We start from the raw sequence: 19610 nt of genomic DNA on the forward strand, positions 1-19610 counted from the left end.
AAGAATAAAGAAAAATAAACTAAATTAAAAAGAGAAAAGGAAAAGAGGAGGGAGAGCAACAAAATGACAAAGGAAAGAAAGAGAAAGAAGAGAAGGCTTTGAGAGGACAGACTCCTGCACTCACCCGACTGCGCAGATAATCTGCCAGGTTTTTCCTGGTGAAGTTTGCAGCGGCTGCAGGACTGAGCTCATATCCTGATGGAGGAGCAGAGAGAACAGCATCACAACACAAGACTGTCTTCAGTGCATCTACACACAACAGCCAACTACACACTTATCATTTCTTCACATAATAATCATGTTTATAATCAGACTTTCCACTTATTTGTATCACATTAATTATTATTATTAAACATTATTAACATTGATGAGGATAAGACATAAACGCTTGATTTTTTAAAATATAAATATTGTCTGGGGCTTTATATAAATATATTTATTGATATTAATATTGTATACATTTCTTTGTTCTTTTTCCTTGTATACAATTCATTTATTTATTATTATCTTATATAATTTTTTGAACTAATTTATTTTGTATTTCTAATTTGTTTAGTATTACGATTTGTATTCTTTAAATTATGTATATTAATTTTGTATACATTTATTATTCCTTTATTATTTTTGTTATTATTTTCTCCGTTTATATTAATTTGTGTGCATTTCTTATTTCTTATTATAACGTACAACTTATTATTTATTAACTTCTAATTTCTTTATTTATTATCATTGTCAATATTTATTTGTGTGCATGTCTTATTTATTTCTTACAATGCTTACTTATCATAACGAAAATATATTTATTTTTTGCTAATTTGTTATTCCTTTATTATTATTATTTATTTTATCTATATTATTTAGCATGCATTTCTTATTATTAATATAATTTATATTTATTTTAGGAATTAATTTCTTATTTTTTAATTATTACAGTCGTATTTGACTTGCTATTTTGCATCAGTGTTGTGTAATTATTCATTGTTTGTGGAATGTTTAATTAAACAGAGTAAAAACAAAAGGAAATGTACAAACATTCATCCAAACTTAAGACTGAAATGAACAATCGATTACATTTTAAACACCCCTTATACTACAGACCGAATGTCTTTAAACAAAATATATGCAATTTAATAATGTTTGCAAACCATGCAAAAGCTGAAAAGGCGATGAAACACCTGATTGTGTCGCAGACACACACACACACACACACACACACACACACACACACACACACACACACACACACACCAGTTTAGCTTCCCATACACTTCATAAATAAACATAACGCCTGTTCACACATTTCCCAGCATACCACTGCATCTCCCATATGCAAATACAGCCGTTTCATTGGTTGCCGAGCTTGAAGATGCAGCAAAACCAAACACACTCAAATGTAAAACCTCATGTTTAAAGGCTGCTCGTGTGATTACTGCTTACCGTTCCTCATTTTGTAAAGCTGGACGTTCTTCTGGATGTATTCTGCAAACTGTACGGTGTCTCCGGCTTCACCCACACACAGCAGCAGGATCTTCTCACTCAGCTTGAACATCTTGTCATAATCTGGTACAAACACAAACCGTGTGTGACAAATATATTGCATTTTACTCAAAATATATCACATCTCGACTTTAATAGGAAATTCCTCTCGTTTTCTGTCTTCTTTTTTATTTGTGATTGGCTAAACACTTATGAAACACCTGCGGAAATTCAATAATAAATGAGGGAACATCCTGCGCAACATCCTCATGCATAGAACTTTTGTGTTTTGGATTTGTTTGGTGTCGGACTCAAATTAATTTAACAAACATAACACTGTTTACGTCTCAATATTGATGTTTCAATCCAGCTTGCATATTATTAACAACCTCTCACTGACTACTAAAAAAGTAAACATTGAATGCTATAACTTAAAAATGGGGCGGCACAGTGGCTCAGTGGTCGGCACTGTGGCCTCACATCAAGAAGGTCGTTGATTCGAGCTCTGATTTGGTCAGTTGGTGTTTCTGTGTGGAGTTTGCATGTTCTCCCCGTGTTGGTGTGGGTTTCCTCCGGGTACTCCGGTTTACCTCAGTCCAAACACATGCGCTATAGGGGAACTGATCAACTAAACTGGCCGCAGTGTGTGTGAATGTGTGTGTGGGTGTACTAGGTTGCAGCGAAAAGGGCATCCGCTGTGTAAAATATGCTGGAATAATTGTCGGTTCATCCCGCTGTGGCAACCACTGATGAATAAAGAGACTCAGCCAAAGGAAAATGAACATAAAAATGCAGAAATTCTTTGAAATTTAATATTACTGAACAATAAATAAATAAATACGTACATACATAAACATAGCGAGTAGCAACCTATGTGATTATAACTCACAAATATGAAAGCTACGTATTAAATAATCATTAATAATCAACCTTTCATTAATTTCAGTGTTTCCTCTAGGATGTTTTCCAGGCCTTTTTGTACACAGATCTACCAAATACCTGTGGCGTTATCAATGAAACATGTCGTGAGCGCAGTATTAGATGTCGAGATCGCATTTATGTATTAACCTACATGTACTAGCATGTGAATCTCTGCTTGTGCGCCGATTTCCTCTGCTCGTGCACAAAGCTTCTTGCACACCACCTCAAATATAAGCCGCTTCAAGAGCACGCAGATCTTGTGCGGTCTCAAGCAAACGCTGCTGAGTGCGATTTAGTGCGTTTACGTAACGAGTATGTCTCCAGCATTTATTAGATTTGCTAGGAATGCTTATAAATGTCTCTATATAGACCTAGAGAGTAGCATTAATGTGTCCTGAAGTAAAGTGAAACGGCTATACGTCGTGTTTGCTGGCCTCACGCACCTGTCAGTCAGTCGGCACGTCACCCTAAAGGGTTAAACAAATGAAGCACAGCACCTACTGCGGTTACAGAAAAGTTTGCGCTGTTATAATTCACTTACCCTTTAATATGTTTTGGTGCGATTATCACCCGCTATTAAAAAACAAAATGTTTTGAATCAGAAGCTGGAATGTAGCTGTGGCGGGATGAATTTTGTCGTGGCGCCCTGCCATGGTAGTAAGGACTAAATATCTGTTGTGTGTAGTTCTTCTGTAGTTGGTAACATATCGAAGACTGTAAGGGGCTGTGTGTGTTCATATATGTTGCATTTATATATTGATTTAATATAATTACAGATGTTACACTAGGCTATTTTGCACTGTCATTGATCTGCAGTTATAATTAACTCATGTTCATAGAAAAGTTAGTAATAAACATTTTTACAGAAGTATTTATGTGTATGAAGCATCTGTGTTGTGAGAAGTGCTCCTCATATATGTAAACGACCTGTACAGCTTTACTGTAGACATTTTCTTAAGCGAGAATGAAGTCGACTGAAACTTAGTCATACAACACGCCCGACAAAAGGGTAGTAGAAACACGTACTGACCCAAACCGTGCTGTAACAGTTAGTTAAATGAGCCATAAAACTGGCATCAATAGCGTTCCTAAGGTATGTGTACGAATTTTTACTTAATTTTTTTTTGTTTGTTTTTTAGGACAGTATCACCAGCAGAAAAAAATCCAAAGATGCCGTTTAAAAATATAATGAAATCTGTGTTTTTGAAACAAATGAAGACAGCAGAAGTCAATGATTGTTTTGACTTATTTAGCCTGACATGTTTACGGCTCCAAAATATAATAAATCTTTCAAAAAATAAAATATATTGTTTTTAAAGGGGAAAAAAGTTGTCGTTTTTACCCAGGTATTTAAAAAGAATCTATTTTAAAGAAGTTAGCACAATACTGTGAAACCATAATATTTTTATGCAAGGTTATCATACCATCAGAACCTTACACCAGCCCATGCCTAGTCTGTTCTTTAATGTCTCTGATCAAAAGTGGATCTAGATGTGCTATTAAAGTAAATAAGATTCACATAAAGTGTGTGTGTGGGGAGGGGGGATAATCAGAGAGAGAGAGAGAGAGAATCAGCCAATAGCCTTCAGTTTCATTAACATCATTTGCAGTTGCTGTCAGAAGTTGGTCTCTGACTCTCTGTTGAGCATTTGATTAGACAATGCATTCATTCAATTTCATGTCAAATTGATCTGTTACTTCTCGCTGCATATAAATAGACCTTACATTTCTAATTATGTTGCGATGACACACACACATAAGCAGATTATGTCGATTTACTTTCACTTTCACAAATGAATCGCAAACTCATCCTCAACAGTCGAGGACCTAAACATCCCCAATCCTGATGAGTTGATCCTAATGCGGGTTAAAATACAGTCGAAATCAAGTTTATTTACATTAAAAACTCATATTTGAATATTTATGTAAATCAGTTCCACGCAAAAACTGCTTTAGCGGACATTAGCAACCTAGCCTGAAACTGCTGTAAACTCCATAGAAGAGAGGAGAACACTGACAAGCAAATACAGAGAAGCATTAAAAGAGTGAAATGTGTGTATTTAGAGCAGTGTACAACATTAGTTTTGGTAAACATGCGTTGCGTTATTCTGCTGCTGTCTGAGCGGTTAGCTTGATGCTAATATGCTAACTCACCGTGCTTCATCTGGATTATACTGCTCGCCGCGACGTTATCAGCCGCCACCAGCACAAAGTCTGGTCCCTGAATCCCGATCAAATACTCCATACTGCGGACTGAGTTTAAAGTGGATTTAACAAACTCTATTCACTCAGTGGACTAGCAGTGCAGCTCTGTCAGATATTACACAGCAAAAGCAGAATGGAAGAGCGGCGGCGCGCGGTTTACACGTCATCACAGAGATGTCACGTGACGCGGGAGTTGCTGCTGCGGCCAGAAGTTACCGATGTTTATTTATATTTATTTATTGAAATTAAATTAAAACACTAAATATGCCGAGTATTATTCATATTGTTTATTAATTTACCTATTAATTGTATTTTATTAACGTCTACCTTTACCCCAACCCTCACAGTAATGTAAAAACAGAGGGTATTATTTATATTATTTATTAAATTACCAATTAAATAGTATTTTTTTAACATCTACCCCTACCCTAACCCTCACAGTAATACAAAAAGATTATTGTTGTAGTGTCACAAAAATTATGATGCATCTGCAGCTGCATCCCTTCTAGACTTTACCCTTTCAGCATATTGTAAGATTTACAATATTAGGCTCATTATTAAATCCTAACAAATCCTGTTTGGCATACTTAAACATGTTATATAAATATATAATATTATTATAGAATATTAATTATTTGCCATCATTCACACATTTGCGTTTTTGACAATTTCAATAAGAATCAGATTTGGTATTATTTCTTATTCTCTGACATTTGAATTAGCAAATTCAGAATGAGCTTTTGCGTTATGTTAACAAAAATATATACAGTATGTTACACTGGATAACAGTGGACATATGTCCCCCATGTTTTGATATTGTTCACAAAACCTATTTGCATTTTATCTGATGTGGTTCCTAATTTGTGGGTAAATTTGCACCACATCACTTTGTGAGTTTATTTGTGATAGCATAACTGTGTCATGAGGAAAACTAATGGAAAGTTTATATGCAATATAAAAGAATAATTTAAAAATACTTAAGAGTTCAATTTAGCCCTATACACACACACAAACACAACAGTTTTTCAGCAGTTTGTCGATTTCATGTGAAAGCAGAACCAATTTATGAAAAAATCCCAGAGTAATGTATCATGTATAACGTCTTTCTTAATGCATCATCCAGCCTAGTATCATAATGAACCGATAAACAGTAAGAAATACTGCTTTAGCTGTAATACAGTGGTATTGTAGTATAATACACCCTATAGCTATAGAGAAATACAGTATTTAGACATTTTTTTGAGAGGGGTCTGGCTGCAGAACTGGTGCAGTGCAGTCTGGGCTGCATCCGATGCTTTTTAATGGGCTCACCTAACCCCACCCCTAACCCTACCCGTCACAGTGATGTCACTAGCTCCATTTAAGTGCACTGTGTCTGACATTGCATCGCTGAGTGATGCAGTCTCAGCTTGCATCAGAAAGACTGAATCCAGATACTATTGCATTTTTTAGTTTTAGCAACTGTAGAATCACCCCAACAAATCAATTACTATAGTTGTTGTGTTACCATAGCAACTGTAGAATCACCACAACAGATCAATGACTATAGTTGTGTTACCATAGCAACTGTAGAATCACCACAACAGATCAGTTATTATAGTTGTTGTGTTACCATAGCAACTGTAGAATCACCACAACAGATCAGTTATTATAGTTGTTGTGTTACCATAGCAACTGTAGAATCACCACAACAGATCAATGACTATAGTTGTGTTACCATAGCAACTGTAGAATCACCACAACAGATCAATGACTATAGTTGTGTTACCATAGCAACTGTAGAATCACCACAACAGATCAGTTATTATAGTTGTTGTGTTACCATAGCAACTGTAGAATCACCACAACAGATCAGTTATTATAGTTGTTGTGTTACCATAGCAACTGTAGAATCACCACAACAGATCAATGACTGTAGTTGTTGTGTTACCATAGCAACTGTAGAATCACCACAACAGATCAGTTACTATAGTTGTTGTGTTACCATAGCAACTGTAGAATCACCACAACAGATCAATTACTATAGTTCTGTTACCATAGCAACTGTAGAATCACCACAACAGATCAATTACTATAGTTCTGTTACCATAGCAACTGTAGAATCACCGCAACAGATCAATTACTGTAGTTGTTATGTTACCATAGCAACTGTAGAATCACCACAACAGATCAATTACTATAGTTCTGTTACCATAGCAACTGTAGAATCACCACGACAGATCAGTTACTATACATAGAAATCACAGCTTTTAAATTATTCCCAAAATGTCAAGATATATAATTTTGTTGCATGGTTTGCAGGGCGTCACGGTGGCGCAGCGGGTAGCACAATCGCCTCAAAGTAAGAAGGTCGCTGGTTCAGGCCTCGGCTGGGTCAGTTGGTGTTTCTGTGTGGAGTTTGCATGTTCTCCCCGTGTAGGTGTGGGTTTCCTCCGGGTGCTCCGGTTTACCCCACAGTCTAAACACATGCGCTATAGGGGAATTGATTAACTAAATTGGCTGTAGTGTATGAGTGTGTGTGAATGAGAGTTTATGGATGTTTCCCAGTGATAGGTTGCAGCTGAAAGGGCATCCACTGCATTAAACATATGCTGGATAAATTGGTGGTTCATTACGCTGTGGCGACCCCTGATGAATAAATTGACTAAGCTGAAAAGAAAATGAATGAATGAAATGATGTTCAATTGTCATATACAGCATAATATCTATGTCAAAAGGAAACATTATTCTGCATTCGAAACAATTCTGGGTTATTTAATGTTTTTATTGGGTAACATATGGACAAACTAATCTGATGGGTAATTTCTTTTTTATTTTATATATTGTTGAACCCATTTTAAACCCAGTGGTTGGGTTTCACCCAAATGTAACTTGAAATAAGGCAGCATTTTTGATCAATTGTACTAATAAGACATGTTTTTAAATGATTAACAATCCTGTTGTCAAATGAATAAAATAGGACAGAGCCAAAATATGAAGATTTCAGACGACAATTAATCAGTGTTTTATTATTATTAATATCCCCAGAAGTCTTTTAATCCTTAAAGTCTGTTTTAAATCACAGTAAATATAATAAAACGTGATTATTTTGTCCTCATAAGGACAGGGCACACTCCTAAAATCAGCACTTTTAGAGTGCAATAACAAACTTGAAGCAATATAACAGTTGCTTTGCTTTAATGCATGACTCTATATCGCTTCACCATAGCGATGGACAGATGGACGGTTATGGGATGGAATATGTTTCATGCATGTGATGAAAGTATTTCTCGGTCTCCATCTCCTCTCTCTTTCAGCAGTTGTCACCGGTTCAGCCTGACTGCTTCGTTAGGACTCATCATTTGCATTCAGATTAATTATCTAATTACCGACAAATGTCCGGCGGCCACCCCGCACTCCGGCTCGTCAGCTCTGCGCCTGTAATTATTTTAATCATTTACTTTCATCTGGAGTGTTCCTGCCATACTTCTGTGTTTAGAGGCCATTCTTAATTACCCTGCCAAGACACTCTTCCCCTCGTTTCATGTGAGGAAAAAGGGGCAGAGAGAGAGACAGAGAGAGAAAGAGAGAGAGAGAGAGAGAGAGAGGGAAGGAGAGAGAGAGAGGGAGGGAGCCCAATGGGGACAAAATCCAGGAATCTTGACAGCATCATAAAGGCTTGGAGCTCTGCTTGTTCACTGTTTTCCCCCTTTTAACTTCAGTCTCTCTCTCTCTCTCTCTCTCTCTGTTTCTCTCTATGTCTGACGCCCCCACCCTCCGCCAACACACATCTTTCTCAACTATTCCTCTCTCTCTTTCTCTCTCTCTCTCTTTCTCTCTCTCTCTCTCCACACCCTCCCTCACTTCCTCCAGTTCCCCCTTTATCGCATGCACACACAGGAATCGCCTCCGGGCCCCAGTGCTCTGACTGCTAATACACTCACACACACACACACACACACACACACACACACATACATACATACATACACATATATACACACAAACACACTTTAACTCACACACACACACACATATACACATACAAACAGATACGCACACACACTAAACACATATACACAGAAATATATACACACAAACAAACTCAAACACACACACACACACACACACATACATACACATATATATATACACACAAACAAACTCAAACACACACACACACGCACACACACACACATATACACATACAAACAGATACGCGCACACACACTCAACACATATACACAGAAATATATACACACAAACAAACTCAAACACACACACACACACACACACACACACACACACACACACATACATACACATATATACACACACAAACACACTTTAACTCACACACACACACATATACACATACAAACAGATACGCACACACACTCAACACATATACACAGAAATATATACACACAAACAAACTCAAACACACACACACGCACACACATAGGTGTACAGAAACACACTCAAACTAACACAGACTCTCACACACACACACATACACATATAGACACTATATAAACACATAAACACACACACACACACATATGTACACACAACACATTCAAACCTAGTCACACACACGGACAGACATATATACACACACACACATACTGACAGACACAAACACTCACATACGGATATACACAGAAATGTATACACACAAACTCACACATACACACACGCGTACACAGACTCACACACATTCATACACATTTATATACATATATAGACACAAACACATTCAAACTCACACACACATACACAGAAATATATACACACAAACACACACACTCTCATAGACTCTCTCACACACACGCGCGCACACACGCACACACATATACACAGAAATATATACACACAAACTCAAACACAAACATACATATATGCACACATATTTATACACATAAACACACACACACATACGCACACACAAATGTACACACAAACACATTCAAATCCAGTCACACACACAGACAGACGTACTGTATATACACATACGCGCACACACATACACACAAGCCTACACACACACAAACAAACACAGACTCACACACACACACACATACCTACACATTTATATACATATATACACACATATATACACACAAACACACTCTAACTCACACACGCATACACAGAAATATATACACACAAACACACACACACACACACATACACAAACTCACACAGACACACACACATATCCACAGAAATATATACACACAAACACACACACTCACTCAAACACACGCACATATACACACAAACTCTCACACACACGCACACACACACGCACACGTGTTGGTTTTTGTGGTTTACGAGGACTCTTCTTGTATTATTTATACAAATTTGTCCTCATAAGCTAACAAAGACAAGTACACAAAAACACACAGACACACACTCTCTCTCTCTCTCTCTCTCTCACACACACACACACACTATTGTATAAACCTACATCTCTCTGCCTCCTCAACCAGTCTCAGTCGTCTGCATGTGTGTGTGTGTGTGCTGTTGTGCGCTCTCAGCAGTTGTGAGACAGGCGCTGCGCACTGGTGCAAATATATAAGCTGTAATTGGGGCCGCTGGCTGTTTAGGGATTATTCCAACTTTAGAGTATCTGAAGTCAGGCTGCACGGTGGCGTTTCATTTCATTCACTTGGAAGTCATTAACAAGCGCTGGGTTCATTTTAAACACACTCTAATGGAAAGACTGTCCTTTTGAGGTTCACTCTTAAACACGCGGGGTGGTTTTAAGGCAGTGTTGGGTCAAATATGGACCGATTTGGGTTAATTTTGTCAGCTAAATTTACACTTTTAAATCCCAATGGTTATGTCTGACCCAACATTGGGTTAAGAGCATTGCAGGTGCATTTTGCATCCTGAAGTAAAACCTTATTGCATTTTTTTCAATTATAATTACCTTAATTTAAAATAAAAACCCACATAAAATCAAGTTATGCCTGAAAATAATGTGTGTGTGTATATTTAGGGAAGTTTTGTCTTGAAAATATGAACTTAAAGACTCGTATACTTATTTTGGCCGGCAGCTAGCTCTCTGCAACTCTCACATGGTCGCCTACTGAAGCTAAGCAGGGCTGCACCTGGTCAGTACCTGGATGGGAGACCACATGGGAAAGCTGGGTTGCTGCCAGAAGTGGTGTTAGTGAGGCCAGCAGGGGGCGCTCAACTTGTGGTCTGTGTGGGTCCTAATGCCCCAGTATAGTGACGGGGACTCTATACTGCTCAGTGAGCGCCGTCTTTCGGATGAGACGTTAAACCGAGGTCCTGACTCTCTGTGCTCATTAAAAATCCCAGGATGTCCTTGGTAAAAGAGTAGGGGTTTAACCCCGACATCCTGGCCAATTCTGCCCACTGGCCTCTATCCATATCATAATTGGCTTCATCTCTGTCTCCTCTCCACCAATCAGCTGGTGTGTGGTGTGTGGTCTGGCGCAAAAAATGGCTGCCGTCGCATCATGCAGGTGGATGCTGCACACTGGTGCTGGATAAGCAGATCCCCGCAATGTGTGAAGCACTTTGAGGGCCTATAAAAGCTCTATATTAATGCAAGGAAGTATTATTCTTAATTATTAGTATTATTATTTTTGACCACCAACTATACCAGCATGTTTTACGCAACGGATGCCCTTCCAGGTGCAACCCAGTACTGGGAAACACCCATACACACTCATACACACACACACACTCATACACTACGACCAATTTAGTTGATCAGTTCCTCTATAGCGCACGTGTTTGGACTGTGGGGGAAACCGGAGCGCCCACACCAACAAGGGGAGAACATGCAAACTCCACACAAAAAAACCCAACTGACCCAGCCGGGACTCGAACCAGCGACTTTCTTGCTGTGAAGTCACAGTGCTACCCACTGAGACACCGTGCCACCTGTGTTTTAAGTCAGTGTATGGACACATTGAATTTTTTTTTTTGCTAGATTTAAAAGACATTTTTAAATCCGATGGTTATTTTTTGACCCAACATTGGGTTACTGAATTTTTTTAGAGTCTGATTCTAGAATTGTGGGTACATTTTGCAACCGTGAGAAATATCTTGTATTGTTTTGTCAATATTACAACCTTAATTAAACAATTCTGGGGCGGCACGGTGGCTCAGTGGGTAGCACAACTGCCTCACATCAAGAAGGTCGCTGGTTCGAGCTCCAGCTGGGTCAGTTGGTGTTTGTGTGGAGTTTGCATGTTCTCCCCGTGTTGGTGTGGGTTTCCTCCGGGTGCTCCGGTTTCCCCCACAGTCCAAACACATGCGCTATAGGGGAATTGATCAACTACATTGCCCATAGTGTACGAGTGTGTGAATGAGTGTGTATGGGTGTTTCCCAGCATTGGGTTGCAGCTGGAAGGGCATCCACTGCGTAAAACATGCTGGATAAGTTGGCGGTCTATTCCGCTGTGATATATAAAGGGACTAAGCCGAAAAGAAAATGAATGAATGAATCAAATTTGTACACCTTTATACTATAATACTTTAAATTTAGTATTTTATATAACATTTATAAAATATTGAAACAGTTCTTCATGAAAATAGTTATATTTAGCAGCAAACATAGTTCTGTTATTGTTACAAAACTAAAATAAAAATCCCTAAAAGTGTAGTTCAGTAATGCGAGTATTCAAAGTGTCAGTGGAGAGGAAATAATGCAGGCGATTCCTGCTCTGTCCAGATAAAACGACAGGTTTTCCTACACTATTGTGCTAATTTGCGATCAATTCTTCAGCTGGAGACTACAGAACAGCGCTGATCTTGGCTCCAGAGGGACTCGTCTGAGTTTGGGGATTATGGACTCATCGCCCAAGGGTAGTTTGTTAAGAGTAGAGCGTGTTTTGAACTCAGATTAAGAGTATAGGTGGTGCACGCGGGGGCAGAGCAAATTAATAGTATTCATGGTTTTTGTGTGGCCTCGCTTCAGTCAGCGGATGAGAAATCTGGAGGGTGCAATCTTCACTCTGATAAATAGTTGAAAACAGTGTGTCTGTGTGTGTGTGTGTGCGTGTGTGTGTGGGGTGGGCGATCACACAATGGAGGGCAAGATCTTTTAAGGTCCAACACAAAAAAGGGATTTCAAGCATCAAAACAATGAACAGCTTTTCGTAGAGTAGAATGTGTCCTGTTTGATTTATTACTCTTTTTATTCAGTGCAAAGAAGAAGAAAAAAGACTTTACTGAAGACACGCTTCTCAGAATAATGAGAATTTGTACATTTGCATCAAGCTAAAATTTTGAAGGAGATTTAATGTAATTCATAGTGTCTATTTAAGTGTTTCGAGTAATGTCTGTAAATAAAACATTTTGTGGTATTATAATTAATTCTTACATTGAATATCATTGTCTTAGTAAATGTTTACATTTAGTCATTTAGCAGACGCTTTTATCCAAAGCGACTTACAATTGAGGACAATTTACACAACTATAAGAGCAACAATGAATAAGTGCAGTAGGCAAGTTTCAGATGTGTAAAGTGTAAGAAGCAAAACATTAGTAAATTTATTTATTTGATTTTTTTGTGTTATTTTTTTATTCTTGTTTATGTAAAGCACTTTGAATTGCCACTGTGTATGAAATGTGCTATATAAATAAACTTGCCTTGCCTTGTAGTACAGTTCTGATGCAGTTAGGGAGTTCATTCCACCAACTGGGCAGACTGATTGCGAGAGTTCGCGAAAGTGTTTTCTTCCCTCTTTGGGATGAAACCACGAGGCGACGTTCATTCACCGAACGCAAGATTCTGGAGGACACATAGATCTGCAGAAGTGAGAGCAGATAAGAAGGAGCAAAGCCAGAAGTCACTTTGTAGGCAAACATCAGAGATTTGAATTTAATGCGAGCAGCAACTGGCAGCCAGTGCAAACGGATGAGCAGCGGAGTGACATGTGCTCTTTTAGCTTCATTAAAGACCACTGAAGCAGCTGAAGAGGCTTGATAGAGTTAGCTGGGAGCCCGGCTAGTAGAGAGTTGCAATAGTCCAGTCAGGAGAGAACAAGAGCTTGAACAGGGAGTTGAGCTGTTGAAATGTAGGATGTATAAACATTTGATAGTCATTATGTTTTGCTCTGAAACTAAACAGGGAACGTTCTGTGTATACTTCATATTTAAGATATGAAATAATAAGTGTGATAAATAAGTCAACAAACAGCACCAGACCTAAAACCTGGCTTTGGTTTAGTTTTTCTTGAAGATACTTTATTCAAAAGAAGGTAATGATTCGCACTCAATTGCTTCATACTGTTTTTATTTGTACTTTTTCTTACATTTTACGGGTGATAACAGACAAACAGACGTTTCGGCACAAAGCCTTCCTCAGTGTGTGACACAATTCTCCAACTCCACCCTTTTATTCCATAGTCAATCACAATGTGCAATTAGTTAAACCGTCACTCTCATTTCATTATCAATTAATCACACAATAACTTATAATCTTCACAGCAATGACAATAAACATTCCTAAGAATGTCACATACTGAGGAAGGCTTTGTGCCGAAACGTCTGTTTGTCTGTTATCACCCGTAAAATGTAAGAAAAAGTACAAATAAAAACAGTATGAAGCAATTGAGTGCGAATCATTACCTTCTATTGAATAATAGTAATGATCAGATTAACGCACCAAACCAAAGAAGTAACTAAAAAAAACGCAAGCGCGCAGGACAAACTTCAGTAACTCTGCACACGTGATTGAAGATACTTTAACAATAAAAACTTTCCAACCAAACTAAAGAATGCTAAATAAAAACACTAAATGTGTAGAGGGAAATAAGTAGAAAACACCTGAGAGCAGATTGCTCTGTTGAATGTTCAATTGTTTTGTATATCCAATGTCAAAACGTCTATGTTAATCTGCAAGTAAATGTTGACATTAATGCACTAAAACACTGAATGTAATCTGACAAACATCAGTAGTCTGCATCCTCGAGGAGATTAACTGTGAGATACAGTAGTTATAAGTAACTGGAAAAAGTGTCTGCATAATAAAACTACTATAAAATAAGAGTTTAGGGTTGTAACTTTCATATTGGCCTACAGCACTGTGTTACCCTTTGTGGTTTTTGAAATTTGAGTTTAGTTTTAGTCAGAATTCGCAGAATTTACTGGCAAACATTTGCTGTGTACACTTTAAAGAATGCTGGGGAGCAATTCCAGCGTTAAGCCTGATTTATACTTCTGCGTCAGGTGACCGGCGTAACCCAAGGCGCATGGCTGTTCATTTATACTTCTGCGCGCTGTCTCTGTTGGTCTGCATTAACACTTCCGAAACACTAGTTGGCAGTGAGGTGTAAATGTTCCTCTGTGTCGAGTTTCTTCGCTGCTGTTTTGCTTTTCCTGAACACTTCCGGGATGTACAAGCGGCTCAAACTCGCTCATTTTGAGGCAGGAACCGGCGGACGTGCAACAACTTTAACTATGAGGTAAACACAAAACAAAACTTTCCATCCGGAGCTCCTTCACGGGACTCCACACTTGTAAACAATCGCTCGCGCCATTCGCGCGGCTCTCGGTCCCGCCCAGACTCGTCAGCGCTACCAAGCCGACCAATCACAGAGCTTACGCTACATGTCGTTGCGACGTGTAGTTACATTTTTTGAGAGGTGCACGTCAGTGACGGTGACGGCGACAGCCACGGCGAAGGGCTATGCGTCAGCGCCGTAGCATACGCCGGCGTTTGACGCAGAAGTATAAATCAGCCTTTATGGATGTGACATTTGCAGTAAAAACTCTAAACATAAATTCGCATAGAAAGTAAATGTCAATATTATATTGAAACATCTGTTTATATTTAACAAAACAACTAACCACAGAATTATGGATGAGAAAAACATCAATCTGTAAACATTTTTATACTTTAAATGAGAAAAATGCACATGCGTTATGGGGTCGTTATGCGTTTACAGTCTACAACAGACTTTGAAGAAATTCTGTCAATTAAACTGCACAAGACAAAAGAAACAACGCTAATCAGACAGATATGAGTCGGCTAACTATAGAATTAATATGATGGATTTTATTTTATTTGACATTTTTGCAAACGTCAAAATGACTCTTGCGCCAAGCTGAAACTAGCAATCAACAGTTGCGTTGCACCTTGCACCACATTACGCCGGGTGTATGATAGGGCCCATTATATTATTAAGGAGAAAGTCTGTGGGAATATAAAACCAACTTTACCTCAATGGCTGGTTTCAGCAGGGGTAGTATTACAGTTCATCAGTTCGCACAGTTAGTGTGCTGGAGCATTCATTATCAAAGAGTTGTAGATACTACAATATAGTCTATACTCAGTATACACTTTAATACAGTATGGTTCAGCCTAATGTGTTGCTGCAATATATTTACACGTCATTATCTAATACAAATATAGAACTTAATATTGGCCAACTCACAATACTCAATTTCTACAACTGTATACAGTTTGTGTAGCCTAGTAAAAGCTAAAGCAGTATTACCATTTATCAGTTAGATCATTCATAAAGAGTTGAAATACTAAACAGTTTATATTATAATTCTATAAAGTGTATACTGTTTAGTATTTTTAATTGACCAGCTAAATCCAGCTAAAACCAGCTTGACCAGTCTGATTTAAGCTGGACATAGCTGGTTAGGGCTGGTTATAGCCTGGCTAGGCTGGTCAAGCTGGTTTTAGCTGGTCATCTCCCAGCCTAAGACCAGGCTGGAAATGGCTGGAAACCAGCCTGGAAATGGCCAAAACCCCTCTAAAACCAGCCTGGTTGAGTAGCTTAAACCAGCCAACCAGGTTTAAGCTGTTTTTTTTTTTGGTTCAGCCTTATGTGCTGCAATCAAGTAGAAACTTTTACTCTGAACAAAGGATCCGTCTCTTAAAGTAAATATTAGTGTTTTTAAAACATACAATAGTAAAACAGTTAAATGTAATAAATCTGCAGTTTCTATGGTTAAAAATAGAGCCTAATTATAAACTACACAAAATACTTAACTGTGTGGCCTAGTAAAAACTAAAGTATTAAAGTTTATCAGTTCCCAGTATGCTGGAGAAATCATTATCATAGAGTTGTAAACACTACAATATAGCCTACTATACACTAATGTGTTGCTGCAATATATTCACACGTCTTTATCTAGTAAAACTTTCCCTCCGAACAAAGGTTCCCGTCAATATGGTGAGCCGAGAAGCTTCTTCAACATTGCAATTTCCACATTTGCATTCTTGAAGAAACGCAACGCCCGCGACACCGGCGCCGCTTTCTCGGTTTAATCTGCGATTTCACGGCGCTGAGAGCGGCTCGGGTCGCCATTATTGTTGCGGCCTGTCGTCGTTTAGCGGCGCTTTGCTTTTGTTAAGTGGCAGAGGACCTGTGCACGAGAGCGACCACTTCATCTGAAGGGGTGAAAAAGAGCAAGCTAAATGGAAGTGACAACCTCTGAAAAATTCCTACCGGCAGCTGGGAGGATTTGACATGGCGAGCTCCCCCACCTCCGTCGGCCCCGTGACCCCGGTGCCTGGCACACGCACCTGCCGCTTCGAGGCGTGCTTTCTCCGGCGAGAGATTATCTTGGAGGGCGTGGTCAGGCCGAGCCGCCGTCAATGAAGGCCTGTGAAAACCCCCTTATGCGTGAAAGAGCCCCCATTCAGGCGCTTTTGTTCGACACATTTTTTATGGGACAACATTGGCCATTATGAGGTTGCGAGATTTACATGGGACTCCATAGAGGGGTATAATCCTTTCAAGCAGCAAACGAATAAAAGTTTAAACCCGCTGTTTTCATATTTATTAGCTGGTTAAAGCAGACGAGGCAGCTGATCCCGCTTATACCAACAGGCTTCAGTATCATGACTCTGGGAGATTAGTGAACTCAAGCAAAACTGAATCATGTCATTATCTATCTATCTATCTATCTATCTATCTATCTATCTATCTATCTATCTATCTATCTGTCTGTCTGTCTGTCTGTCTGTCTGTCTGTCTGTCTGTCTGTCTGTCTGTCTGTCTGTCCGTCTGTCCGTCCGTCCGTCCGTCCGTCCGTCCGTCCGTCCGTCCGTCTGTCTATCTATCTATCTATCTATCTATCTATCTATCTATCTATCTATCTATCTATCTATCATCTATCTATCATCTATCTATCTATCTATCTATCTATCTATCTATCTATCTATCTATCTATCTATCATCTATCTATCTATCTATCTATCTATCTATCTATCTATCTATCTATCTATCTATCTATCTATCTATCTATCTATCATCTATCTATCTATCATCTATCTATCTATCTATCTATCTATCTATCTATCTATCATCTATCTATCTATCTATCTATCTATCTATCTATCTATCTATCTATCTATCTATCTATCATCTATCTATCTATCATCTATCTATCTATCTATCTATCTATCTATCTATCTATCTATCTATCATCTATCTATCTATCTATCTATCTATCTATCTATCTATCTATCTATCATCTATCTATCTATCTATCTATCTATCTATCTATCTATCATCTATCTATCTATCTATCTATCTATCTATCTATCTATCTATCTATCTATCTATCTATCTATCTATCTATCTATCTTTCAACTTTACAAAAAGTTTCGTTAATTAATACTAACAAACAATGAATAAAACACTTAGTGGCCCTATGTTTATTCTTCGTTGTGAATAGTTATAAAATATAAATTAGATAATGCACTCTGTGTTTGCAAGAATTAGGGGTGAATTCAGTTCATTTGAGACACGTTTTGCCAATGATGACCATTGAAAGGTGTTCCCAATTGACCTGAATTTACCAACCCAGGCTCATCCTGGAAATGTAGCCCCGTGGGCGTTTCTGGAGAACGTGAAATACGTCCCGGGAGGTACGTATTTGTGCAGTTTTTGTTTTTGCGAATCCGCGAGAGACCGCTGTGCATTCTTTTTCATGTCTCGAATGCTTCTCGCGAGTGCGCGCGCCGTTCGCTTCCGCACTGTTGTCGCGTAAAAAGGCGCCAGAGGCCGCTGTCGAGCGACCATCTGTCCGACTGATTGACTGGCTGAATGACTGAACGATTGACTGGGCGGCCACCCTCCTCCTCCTTCCTCCCTAAACCCAAGCGACGATTTACGAAAGCCGTGCAGAAAAAGAAAAGCCCTTGTCTGATTTTGACCGCGTTTTCAGATTTCACCGCATTCTCGATTGTTACGAACTCTTTCGCTTTATTTTTTGGATTCTGTTTTTGTCTTACCTGTTTTCTGGAACCGCTCTTCTCCGGACTCGAACACTGCCAGCTCCTTCTCCTCCGGGCCTCCGCTCTGCCGTCGTAACACGATGAGCTAACCGGACAAACTGGTTGCAGCGGGAAAGCCCTCCACATGGAAGAGGTGAGCTTTCAGCCCAGCCGGTGAGCGTGAAGAGGAGCGGTGTCACACCGCCCCGTAGCGTTCACTTGAAAATACTAAATGCAGCCATACGTACCTCCGGCCACGTAAATCGCGGTCTCCAGAAACGTCCGCGGGGCTACGTTTTCAGAATGAGCTTGGTTTGGAATTTACTCCTAATTCTGGCAACTCACTGTGCATTATTACACGACTCTCTGGAAAGCTTGATTCTGATCTGTCAATCACAACATTCATGTTATTCACAGATAACAACTCTTAACAAAAACTCCTCCGAGTACTTGGAATCATCCTGACCAATAATGAACATGTGCTATATATATATTATGTTTAATCAAACAGATAGTAAAGAATAAAAAATAGTTTTGTGGCAACAAGCTGTGTAATAATCAGCATAATGTACATGCAGCCGGTTGTTATTAGCCCTTCAGTCTTATACAACAGCTGCTGATAAGCCTTGAGTTTTATTATGTAATAACAACCGGCTGCATGTGCATTATCCCTTACATTATAGATGCATAAGAAAATGTTTAACTATAAATGGTGTACAAGTATGCTATTGTTCATTATCACTATTTGTTCATTGATGTTTTTTGTTAATATGTATGTATGCATATGTACCCTGAGCTT

At 38.8% G+C, this 19610-nt stretch overlaps 1 protein-coding gene across 2 annotated transcripts in view; it reads right to left on the reverse strand.

Annotated features, from left to right (window-relative positions):
• Nucleotides 1-17159, reverse strand: part of psmb2 (proteasome 20S subunit beta 2) — a 30868-nt gene extending 13709 nt beyond the window's left edge. The window contains exons 1-3 of one of the 2 annotated variants that reach the window (XM_073930758.1): nt 17037-17159; nt 1438-1560; nt 125-195 (exon numbers count right to left, since the gene is read on the reverse strand). In XM_073930758.1, coding sequence (XP_073786859.1) covers nt 125-195; nt 1438-1549 — 183 coding nt within the window. In that variant the 5' untranslated portion in view covers nt 1550-1560; nt 17037-17159. 2 annotated transcript variants of the gene reach the window in all.
• Nucleotides 17160-19610: the final 2451 nt, after the last annotated feature.

The sequence above is a fragment of the Danio rerio genome, chromosome 19, assembly GCF_049306965.1.
Source record: "Danio rerio strain Tuebingen ecotype United States chromosome 19, GRCz12tu, whole genome shotgun sequence".
NCBI classification, from domain to species: domain Eukaryota; kingdom Metazoa; phylum Chordata; class Actinopteri; order Cypriniformes; family Danionidae; genus Danio; species Danio rerio.